This window comes from Cyanistes caeruleus, chromosome 1, assembly GCF_971803275.1.
Source record: "Cyanistes caeruleus chromosome 1, bCyaCae1.hap1.1, whole genome shotgun sequence".
In the NCBI taxonomy this organism is placed as follows: domain Eukaryota; kingdom Metazoa; phylum Chordata; class Aves; order Passeriformes; family Paridae; genus Cyanistes; species Cyanistes caeruleus.
In genome coordinates, this window is record NC_141701.1 from 113,152,948 (window position 1) to 113,164,464 (window position 11,517).

Here is an 11,517-nt window from a genome sequence, read left to right on the forward strand (position 1 = left end):
TTGAGTGCTGCAAGGACTCGGTGGCAGTGAAAAGAAAGTTATCAAGAATTTAAAAGAGAAGCACTAATATTTGACTGGCCACATCTGAAAATTCCCAGCTTTAGTGATTTTTAATATGCCATTAAAACATGGTGAGAGAGTGGAAGTTAAAAGTATCTTCCTTCATTTGCCTTGTGTGATACTCCATGTAAGTTGAAGCAGGGTGGGGGGGAAACCCATCAGAATGAATTACTGGAAAAATAGAAAGAAAATCTACAAAATCTTTACACAAGCTGGATATAAAGGTGAAAGTATTAAAGCCCTTTGGAAATGAGATGCTAGCAAAGTGAAGATGGTATCCAGAAACTTACAGATAGTTTTTAACCAAAATCAAACAAAGGAAAAATGACCTCACTGAAACTATAGAGATGTATAGTTCAGAAAATAGCTGTGAATCCTGCCGTGGTGGCAGTGGAACTTCAGGAAAAGAATACAGCAATAGAATAGTGTGACAGGTCATTCTAATAATCAACATTTTTGAAGTGTCCATGTAGATCCAGTGGAGTGTGTGTATGTATCCAGATCCATATTTATAAGGATAAACATCATATATGGCTATAAATGGTGATATGTGGATTTCCATATGTACATACACACATATGTAAATGTTTCACAGCCCGATAGATTCCATTGTTCCCAATTTCTCTTCTTAGGCCCTCTTGAGCAGGGTGCTTCAGTTGTACAGTTTCAGTCACAAGAGTCCAAGCAATTTGTTGCAGCAGACGCTGTTTTCCAATACTCTGACAAAAGAGGTCTCAATCCCAGCCCAAAAGCAAAGTATTAAATATTTCAGCTCAGTGTGCCACCACTGTAACTTGGGCTGCAGAAAAAAAGCTCTTCTGGAACAGCTCTTTTTAGAACCAGAGATGCTCCTAATTTGGATAAACTCCGTGAATATATTTGAATAAAGCCCAACAAAACAAGATAATCTGTAACCCTTTTAAGACCTACGTCTTCTTTCAAAAATGCTTTCTGGTTTGTTGGTTTTTTGTTTGTTTGTTTGTATTTTCGGGGTTTTTTTTGTGTGGTTTAGAGGTTATATTGGTAAATTTACAAACTTAATGTGCTCCTTTCTGCTTCACCAGACTCTGGTGTTTCTGCGGTGTTATCCTTAAGATAACATCTAAAGGGACCCACTCAGAAGTCTCCGGTCCCACAGGACTGAAACATCCCGCAACTTTCTTGCGGCGATGTTCCTGTGTAGAGCCCGTAGGGCTCCGGGGCAGGGAGTAAGGACGGAGACGGCTTGTAGGGAGTCGGGGGGGACATTCCCTCGATTGTCCCCTCGATTACCAAGGACTGGAGATTGGCAGGCGATAGGAATGACAAATACTGGGTATGGTACGGTGACATACATGACGTGACAAATACTTCGGTACTGTGGCTGTGATAACTTTAATTTGCGGGACGCGGGAGTGGGTGATGTACAGCTCTTTCCTCAGCATACAGAGTGAATGAAGAAGCCCCCGCGTTAGCTCCCGAAGCTCCGCTGAAGGTCTCCGGGCACTCTGGTTCCACGGGACTCCCGGGGGGACAACCCCGACCCCGGCCGCCACCGCCGCCAGAGCCCCGGCTCGGCGGGAGCTGCGGAGTACGAGGCAGGGATGGAAGCCGGGCTGCCGTTCTCCCGAGCTGAGCTGAAAACAACCCCAAGTCTGCGAAGGATTCATCAATCCTTCGTTCGTTAGGGAGAGCTTCACCCCGGGCAGATTTCGAACCAAAACAGAAGGGTCTCCCTTTCCCGGGACAGCCACAGGTTTTGTGTCCCCCTCTCGGGTGCTATCCGCAGGAAACCTAAGCAACATCGAAAGCTTGTCTACCTTGCCCAGATGAACGCGAGATTACCTGAGTTTTTTTTGGGGAAAAAACCCGCAATAGCCTTGAACTACGCGGCACCTAAAGAATGTTTGAAATAATGTGACTCAGTCCATAAAACCGTAGAATTAACTCCCTTAAAACCTACATAGCGGTTTTGTAAAATCTCTTTCGGTGCCTGCCCTGGCCCGGGAGAGGCAGAACCGGAGGGAGCGGGCTGTCGGAGCGGGGGGCTGCGGCCGGCCCAGCCGAGAGGAGCCGCCCCGGGGCTCTCCGGCCGCGAGAAGGGGCGCAGCGGCTCGGCCTCGGCAGCGCCCGGCAAGACGTTCCTGGGCTTGTTCTGCCTTCAAAGCAGGGCAGCTAGCCCGAGCTCTGCGACTCCAGCGACTTCGTGCTGGAGCGTCGGAGTTTTCCCGACACATTTTTGTTTGTCTTATTCAGTCGAACGAGATCCATGCAAAAACTGGGGAAACATTATCCCGGAGAGAACGCGTGGTTAGGGCTGGGGCTGGAATTTCATTGCCGGCTGTGAGCAGCCTAGCCCAGGCTCACCGGCTGCGTGGCCGCAGCCTGAGGTGGGCACCGCAGGGACCGCTTCCGCCGTCTCTCGGCTCCCACCTGGGCTGGGGGTTGAGTCCTGCCCGTCCGGCAGCACCGGGCGTGCTCCGCTGCCAGCACCTGCCCGCGCCCGGCTTGCGCAGGGTGCGCATCCCGGCGGGGCTCCGGCAGCGCCTCGGCCCCGGCGCTCGGTGGCCGCGGTCAGCTGTTCGCCATTTATCCCAGCTGGATAAATCCGAGGAGGCCCGGCGGGAGCGGGGGGCCAGTGGGCCGAGGCGGTGAGGAGGGCGGCAGAGATCCGGCCGGATCCTTCTGTCAGGCAACGAAATCCTGGCCGCTCAGCGGGTCTGGTTTAAAATTCAGCCGTGAGGTGGAGGCAGGTGTTTGCAGCGCTCCCTGCGAGATGGCCGGTGGCGGGCGGAGGGCGAGGGACTGCGGATTTGTAGCTGCAAATCATTCACGCCGGCTTTGCCCGCTCCACAAAATCACACGGGCATCTACCTCTTCCCAAGCGCTGTTCCCTACCCTTTTGGGGCTAAAGGCTAGGGGATTTGCACTGAGAGAAAGAGCCAAACAGAGCTGGCACCCGCTTCAATTAAAAACCTGCCTTCCCGGTGGGAGATGCTGAAGGGGAGCCCGCGTTGTGAGAAACCGACTGCCGAATTCCTGAAAACTAGAATTGCTAACCGAACCCGCTACTTCCCACAGATAAGGTGAAACGTGTTAACCCCATGATAAGGATGCTGCTCAGGGAGCGGAGAGGGAGGAAGGGCTCAGCAGAGACACAAGCCGAATTGTTTGAACGGAGAGGCGGCCGGCGGGGAGGTTGCGAGGGCCCAGCGTCCCCCGCCTTGTGTCAGCGGCCCGGTTGATCGCCGCCCTCCCTACCTGACGAGTGTCGCCTTTCCCACCCAAACCTCTCCATTTCGTCCCCATCCCTCGCTCAGCGCCGGAGATTCTTCCTTACGCGCCCGAGCGGTAGGACGGTCCCACCTCAGCAAGAGGTCTTTTATTCGGAAGAGGGGAAGCCGGGCTCTCCTCCGCAGCCACCGTGGGGTGATGAGGGAGCTCCCCTCAGTCTGAGCGACGCGGGGGCACGGAGCGGGCCAGAGCCCCCCGGGTAGCCGGCTGCGGGAAGGGGGGGCCATGGAAGAGGACGGGGTGCACACCAAAGTCACAGGTGACTTGTTCCAATTAGTAGCTGTCTAATTAAATTAGTGTTATTCGGCCCAGCCAATGGGCCGGCGGGGGTGGAGGGCGATGATGAGGCAGCCCGGCGCAAGCCCCTCCCCGGCGGCCCGAGGAGCCGGGCGCGCCAGTATAAAATCGCCTCGGCGGAGCGCTGCCGAAGCGTAGCCCTGCGTGGCCACGGGTCGGGGTCGACTCAGGATTGAGTGGGAGCTCGAACGCACCGCCCATCCAGGATGCAGCTGGGTGAGCCGCTGCTGACGGCGGCAGGGGCACTGCCGGGCGCCCCCTTCTACCCGCTGGAGGGCGGCGGGCGCGGTGGAGCCGCTGGAGCCGGGACGGGCGCTCCCGGCGGCTCCCGCGGGCCGCCCGGTCCGGGATCGCCGCAGCGCCTCGACCTGGACAAGATGCCTAAGAAGTTTGGGGCGGCCCCCGCCATCCTGGGCGAGGCGGAGACCGTCGAGCCGCCCTTCGCCGCCCCCAAGCCGGACGGCCGCAAAGCCACCCCATGCGGGGACGAGGAGCTGCCCCCGGCCGCCGCCGCCCGCTACTCCATGGACAGCCTGAGCCCCGAGCGCTACTACCTGCAGTCCCCCGGACCGCCCGCCGCCGACCTGGGGGGGCCCTGCGCCCTGTTCCCGTACCCGCCGGCGGCGCAGCACGGCGCCGTCTATCAGCCGCCCGGCGGGCCGCGCTACCCCTACGGCTCCGTGCTGTCCCCGGGCGGCTTCGCGGGCGCCGTGTGCCCGCCCGGCGGCCGAGCGCAGTTCGGAGGCGGAGGCGGGTACCAGTACGGGCAGTCGACGGGCGGCGGAGCCCTCTACGGCCCTTATCCGCCGGCGTCGGGCTCCTGCGGAGGCCTCGGCGCGCTGGGGGTGCCGGCCGCCGGCCCGGGGATGCGGGCTCAGGTCTTTCTTTGCAACCGGCCTCTCTGGCTCAAGTTCCACCGGCATCAGACGGAGATGATCATCACCAAGCAAGGCCGGTAAGCGGACGCAGGGGGATGGTGGAAACGGAGGGAAGTGGTATGGTGGTCGGGAATGGGGAGGGCGGAGGAGGTAGCCCCGGGGGGACGCTCCCTGTCGGGTGGTGCTTGCCCGCTCCCCCGGGACGGAAGTGCGCCCTCTCTCCGCCGGTGGTGCCCCGGGATGCTCTCCCCGAGAAGCGACTCCCCTGTTTCCCCACACACGGTGGCCGGGAGATAAGGCGGGGGTCGGCTGGGGCTCGCCGCTTGCTTCCGCAGCCGCTTCGATGCCGGCACGGACGGGGCGCACCCCACGGCCGCCTACAGCATCCGCCGGGGCCCGCGCCCCCTCCCCCGGCCCGTCTCAGCATGCCTTGTGGTTTTCCTCCTTTCCCTAGGAGAATGTTTCCCTTCCTGAGCTTCAACATCACCGGCCTCAACCCCACGGCCCACTACAACGTCTTCGTGGAGGTGGTGCTGGCGGACCCCAACCACTGGCGTTTCCAGGGGGGCAAGTGGGTGACCTGCGGCAAGGCCGACAACAACATGCAAGGTGGGTGCGGGTTCCGCGGGTCAGTTTCTCGGAAAGGGCTCCCGGTTCCTCCCCCCCTCCCCCTTCAGGGTCTTCCCCACACCCGGCATCCTGCTGAGGGACCAGGCATGCTTTTAAGGTCGTCCTGCGACTCTTTTTGGGCCATCGGGGAGCGGAGGGGCTGCACGGGCGGCGGAACAAAGCCCCTGCCCGGCCGGCGTTTCACTGGCTTGTCTTTCCGCAGGCAACAAGGTCTACGTTCATCCTGAGTCGCCAAACACCGGGGCTCACTGGATGAGGCAGGAGATTTCTTTCGGGAAGCTGAAGCTCACGAACAATAAAGGCGCTAACAACAACAACGCGCAGGTAAGGAGGGAGAGGGAGGCTTGAAGGGCTCTTGGTGGCTCAGCGGGGGAGCTCTGGGGTTTTGGGGCTTTTACAGCATTTCATCAAGTCGCTAAATCACTCTGCTTGTGAGTCGTTCCCCTCTTGAGCTGGGTCATGGAGCTTGTTTTCTTTGTTCCTCCGTATGAATAGTTGAAAATGTTGGAAATATGATGTGTGAATTTCTTTTGTTTTAGACAATATATTGATCCCCTGGAGTTGTTCAAAAAGTGGGAGGGTAACAGATAGCTCTTGGTGAAACAGGACTGCAAGCTGTGACTCAGCTCCTGATAACAGTTAAAACTGCTTCACTTCTAAACCAAGAGATTACAATTTACATGAAGAAAAGGTCATTCTGTAATATAGGTCTTTTAATGTTACAAGCAGTTTACCTAAAGATGTTGTCTCTTTCACGGTTTCTTTTAGATGATAGTACTTCAGTCCCTACACAAGTACCAACCCCGACTTCACATTGTGGAAGTGACTGAAGATGGTGTTGAAGATCTGAATGATTCCTCAAAGACTCAAACGTTTATTTTCCCTGAAACGCAGTTCATAGCAGTTACAGCATATCAAAACACTGATGTAAGCATGAATGTATAAAATTGCAATAAAGAATAAAATTTATTAACTTGTGGGCTCAGAATCACATCCTAATATATTCTGCTTTCACTTTTAGATTACACAGCTCAAAATTGACCATAATCCTTTTGCAAAAGGCTTCAGAGACAATTATGACTCGTAAGTACACCTCTGTCTTCTTTTGCAGATGTGTCAGTCTAGGAGGCACGATTCTGGCCTGAAATGCTTGTGGAAGGGTTTTTCCTTTTAGACACTAATTCAGTTATTCATCACCAGTACTTCTTCTGCTGGCACTTTTGCATATATTAAAGAATCTGAATAGTGTATTGTCTAGGTGACCTGCCTTTCTGTTGGCTTCTGAATATTGGTAGGAAACTTATACTGGCAGAACCCAGCTGGCCTGCAGATTTCACTGGCAGCAGTATATTGGATGTCTCCACAGAGCAGGCAGCTTCTTTAAATTGTCAGCAAAAGACTTGCCTAATAATTGCTTTTTGCCTTCACTTGTGCTATTGCTTGCAGCAGTAATAGAAAATTTACAGTGGTTTAGGAAAAGTGCCTGCTAAATCAGCTTAAAAAATATCCAGCCAATTAAATATAGTTATGATTCTAATTAAGAAATATCTAGTTTCTTTGTGTTTTAGTGTTGTGTTACTGTCATACTGGAATTGTAAAGAAAAACACTATTTCTCTTTTATGTTGTAGCATGTACACAGCTTCCGAAAATGACAGATTAACTCCATCTCCCACGGATTCTCCTAGATCCCACCAGATCGTCCCTGGCGCCCGATACAGTATGCAGCCATTCTTCCAAGAACAGTTTGTCAACAACCTGCCCCCAGCCCGCTTTTACAACGGTGAGAGAGCTGTCCCTCAGACAAATGGCCTGCTGTCCCCACAGCCGAACGAGGAGGTGGCCAGCTCTCCTCAGCGGTGGTTTGTGACGCCCGTGCAGCAGCCCAGTGCCAACAAACTGGACATGAACTCCTATGAGACGGAGTATTCTCATAGCACCTTGCTTCCTTATGGCATTAAATCCCTCCCCCTTCAGACATCCCACGCTCTGGGATACTACCCTGACCCGACATTTCCATCCGTGGCAGGCTGGGGGAGCAGGGGCTCTTACCAGCGAAAAATGACAACAGGACTAACTTGGACCTCAAGAACGAGTCCTCCGGGATTCACTGAAGACCAGCTTTCCAAGGACAAGGTGAAAGAAGAAATTGGCTCGTCCTGGATAGAGACTCCACCTTCTATAAAGTCTCTAGATTCAAATGATTCTGGGGTCTACACAGGTGCTTGTAAGAGAAGACGCCTTTCCCCTAGCACTTCCAGCAATGAAAATTCCCCGACAATGAAATGTGAGGACATTAATGCTGAGGACTATAGCAAAGACACTTCAAAAGGCATGGGCTACTATGCATTCTATACTAGTTCTTAAAGCATCTTTTTTTATTCCAATTGGCTGATTTTTTAATTATTTTTTTTTCAGGGTGGCCTTGGGTTTTTTTGCATTACAATTGCCAAAAAGACTCTTTGCCTTCCACCTTGAGTTGTTGTGTGCAATTCTAAAGAAGGTGCCAAAGCTTTTTGACTGTTGCAGGTAACAAAGTAGGGAAATAGCAAACCATGGGAGAATTCTTCCCCTTGTTTAGGAGGAGCCATATGCAGGAGCTGTAAGAACTCTAGTGTCTAAATATGTGGTGTATTTATTTGAGACACTAAAGTGTACAATTTGGGTTGGCTCAGAGGCCTGATCAAATCTATGCACTCCTGAGCAAGGAAAAGAGGGGGTGGGATCCCAAATTTAATTTTCTTCCCTTCTTGATAAAAGGGGAACTGGTTTGCCAGGGAACTGCACAAATGCTATGTTCTGCTTTAAACTGAGATGTTTTTTTCAACCCATCCACTCAGCTACAGCTTTTTTTTTTGGCAGAAAGTGCCAAAATAAGGCCTGCTTGCCAGGCAGGATTTTGACTTGAAGGTCTTGTTGCCAACAACAGGATTACAATGACCAAATCTGACTTTTCTTAGCTTAGAACTTGCATTAAAAAACCCCTGCCTCCATTCCAAAAGCCTAACCTTTATTGAGGTGGCGAAAAACAAAGTGTACAGTTGTGTTTTGTCTAGGTACACTGTAGAATATTGTGGAATAATGTATAAATAGTTGACCTATAGCTGTTCAGTTGGAAGGACATCCGGTGGTGTTTTGAAGTTCAAAAGGCTTTTTCATTTTTCTTAAAATTTTTTTTTTTGGTTAATCAGACTTAACATATGAAGCATTGCAAAAGAAGATTTCTATTTATGTGTATGTAAAGTGACTTTTTCAGCTGCCCTGTATAAAATTGGAAGTGATGTAACTTTACCCATCCTTGCCTATACTTTCAGCCATTTTAAACTGATCAGCCCCAGAACAACTCGCCCACAAACTTTTTCCTCTTCCAAGAAACTTGTTTTAGTTTTTTTTCTATGTACATAGTAATAATTTTTAATAAATGTGATGGTGCCAGACATAAGAGGGTAAGGTTGTGCCTCATCTTTGCCTCTTCTAGGTGTCCCCACATTGGAGAAGGGAGCACAGTCCTAGGGCTTTAGTTGTCTGCTGTCTCTAAATCCTTTCAGCCTTACTAACCTTAATCTGTTGCACTTTGTGGGTTTTTTCCTTACTTTTTTTTTTTTTTTTTTTAAGTCTCTTGTCCCCTGCCACCCCCCCTCCCCACCTCTGCGACAGGCGCGGTGCGAGCGCGGCCCGGACAGCGAATTGTGACCCCAGCCCGGCTGCGCCCGCCGCCCCCTTCTCACCCCCTCCGCTTCCCGGAACAAGGCAAGAAACTCCCCGCTTATCTGAGGGGGAAGCTTTTGGCAGAGCGATTGAATCCCAGCTCCCGCGGCAGCGGGACCTTTCCTGAGGATATGCAGGCAGTAATGGGATTAGGCTGTTAACGATTCCCGGCTGCAAACAAAACAAGGCCGGGGCTCAGGCCGGGGCTGTCCCGGGTGGAGGCACTGCTATCGGGGCGCAGCGGCAGGGGCTCCCCCTCCTCCGCAGCGGGGCGCGGCGGGTGCCCGAGGAGATTTCCATCAACTCTTCGCCTCTCGGGGCGGCGCTCCGGCTCTCCGCGGGGGCAAGCTGTGCTGTCAGCTCTTCCTCTGCCCCAGGACCCCAACTGGAATAGAACGGGGACTTGCGACAATATTTAAGAAACGGGGGACGGAGAATATTATTCCTTAATTTTACTTTTCCTTTTTTAAATTTTTGTTTTCCAGTGGGGCCACCCCCTCCCGGAGAAGCCCCCGGGCAGGGCTGTTCCCCGTCCCCAGCCGGGGGCTGCGGTGGCGGCGTGCCGCCCGTCCCCGCCCGCCCGGCAAACACCGAGCACACAGCACGATTCCGCCGCGCTGCGTTATTAAAAGCTGTATATTTTTGCACGGCACGGTGAAAAAAGAACTTAATACTTGTGACAAGTCCTCACACTGTTTAATAGAAACGTAAGTGCCTGGCTGGCCCCAATTAACACCTTGTGATTATAATGCATTCCTAAAATGGGGTGTCAGACGCCAAATTGTGAATAAAGGTATCTAATTAATCTTCATAGGATGACACTGATAAACAACACCAGATTTAAATAAAGATCAAGGAACTGAACGGTTTTTATTTGTTTACATTAACAGAAGATAAAGTTAACTACCCCTGCACTTTGCTTCGTAATGTGATTTGCTACCGCCAACAGCGGGCTGCGGGCGGAGAGCCCCACCTCGCCTCGGCGGCTTTTTCTCGCTGCTTGGGAGGGAGGGGGACACCCCGAGGGTGAGTGTCCCTTCCTCGGCAGCCCCCCGGGTGAGGCGGGCGTGTGCCGGGAAACGCGGCAGCACCTCGGCCTGGCAGCGAGCGCTGCAAGGAGCGCGTCCCGTCCCCGCCACTTCCGAGGCTCTGGCACGAAGCCGTGCGAGTTTGAAACGTCAGCTGGACGGGCACGGCGGGTCCAGAGAGAAATAAAGAAATAAATAATAGTTGTTTACACCGCTACGGTGGAGTGCGAGCCCTGCCCGATGAAGAGGGGAAAACTTGGTTTTGGGTCAGGGAGAATCCGAACCTCGGCGGCTGCCGGCGGGGCAAAGGCTCTGCCCGGGCCGGGGGCTCGGCTCCTTTCCCCCGCCGGCCCCGTGAAGCCGGGATCCGCACGCTGGGGCCGCTCCCCGAGAGTGTGCAGCTCCTGGGATGTTCCCTCGCTTGAACCGAGGGCGCGGTTCGGTGCTCTGGGTGCGTAAATCTGATCTTTAAACAGCACTAGCGCCCGGCGGGGCAATAGAAGCAGCGGAGACGGGCTCCTCCGATGCTTTGAGGCCATTCCTCGCCGAAGACTCTGGGCTCTGGGGGTGTTTTCGTTAAAGCAGACCTGGCACCCCGAGAACAACCCTCTGGTAATTATTTTCCAACGAAACTTCATCTCCCGCTGCTCGCCCCAAACCGTATCGCTGCCTCTTCACACCCAGGGGGGAAAAAGAAACGACCCCGAAACTTTCTTCCGACGGCACCGCCCCGACCCTCTCTGGAGAAAGGGCTCCTTCCTCCTCAGGGCAGCCACCTCAGCGCTCCTGGGAAGAAGGAGAAGATATTTTTCGGTGTTTTCTCTTCGAGTAATGAGATGGGGTTTTACTTTCGGTCTGAATTTCCGCTCCCACCTTCCTCAACGCCGCCTTTTTAACACCTGCTGGCTTGTTCCCACCTCCTCCCCTGTGAGGGGAGCGCGGCGTTAACGGAGGGGCCGTCCCGGGAAAGGTTATTTTGGCAGCCCCGCGCTGGGTCGCCTCTGGGGCGGCGGCCGCCGAAGGGGGAACAGGGCCCCGATGGCTCCTGCGGCACCGTTCTGCTTCAGAAATTCCCCTTCCCAAGGGGAACACCGGGCAGCCGTGCCGGGAGAGTCGGCGGTGGACAGCTGTGGGGTCTCGGCTCTGGGTAGAAAGTGGAGGCGGGGGGAATGAGGCGAGGGAGATGGGGCCCACCGGCACTTCCCTCATGCCCGCCCACCCCATGAATTTGTGACTTTTATTACTACATTATATTATTATTAATAATAACATTATTACTTTTATTATTAATAATAATATTTTTTTACTGCCCTACCATTTTTTATACATCCAAGCCCAATTCCCCAGCCCCCTGAGCTCTGTAGCCCACTCATCATTTTCCCCAGATCTTCATAGCCGTGATCATAATAATATGAGTGTGGCTAATATAAATATTAATCTAATCCTTATTGGAAGGATTTTAGTGCTTTCTGGGTATCACAGATATGTAATCCAGGAGAGAATGACATTAGCCTGAAAGAGTGGAGTGCAAAATATGATTTGAATAAAAAGATAGGGTGGTATCTAATATTTCCTTTAGGGAGTACTATACTCTGAGCTGTCACAACCGATTGAGTAAATAGAGGAGACTGAGGGATGTGATCCT

General features: G+C 53.1%; 1 protein-coding gene across 1 annotated transcript; it reads left to right on the forward strand.

The window, feature by feature from the left end:
* Positions 1 to 3,694: 3,694 nt before the first annotated feature.
* EOMES (eomesodermin) lies at positions 3,695 to 8,578 on the forward strand. The gene is made up of 6 exons (XM_086850945.1): positions 3,695 to 4,585; positions 4,963 to 5,117; positions 5,341 to 5,462; positions 5,907 to 6,065; positions 6,160 to 6,221; positions 6,768 to 8,578. Exons 1-6 carry the CDS (start codon positions 3,837 to 3,839, stop codon positions 7,501 to 7,503), a joined length of 1,983 nt encoding a protein of 660 aa, XP_086707071.1. The 5' UTR covers positions 3,695 to 3,836; the 3' UTR covers positions 7,504 to 8,578.
* Positions 8,579 to 11,517: the final 2,939 nt, after the last annotated feature.

Bases quoted from the DNA above. Each gene is read 5' to 3' on its own strand.
- EOMES (XM_086850945.1), top strand. From the start codon at position 3,837: ATGCAGCTGGGTGAGCCGCTGCTGACGGCGGCAGGGGCACTGCCGGGC. The intron at 5,463-5,906 runs GTAAGGAGGGAG...GGTTTCTTTTAG, and splicing joins CTAACAACAACAACGCGCAG to ATGATAGTACTTCAGTCCCT. The intron at 6,222-6,767 runs GTAAGTACACCT...TTTATGTTGTAG, and splicing joins TTCAGAGACAATTATGACTC to CATGTACACAGCTTCCGAAA.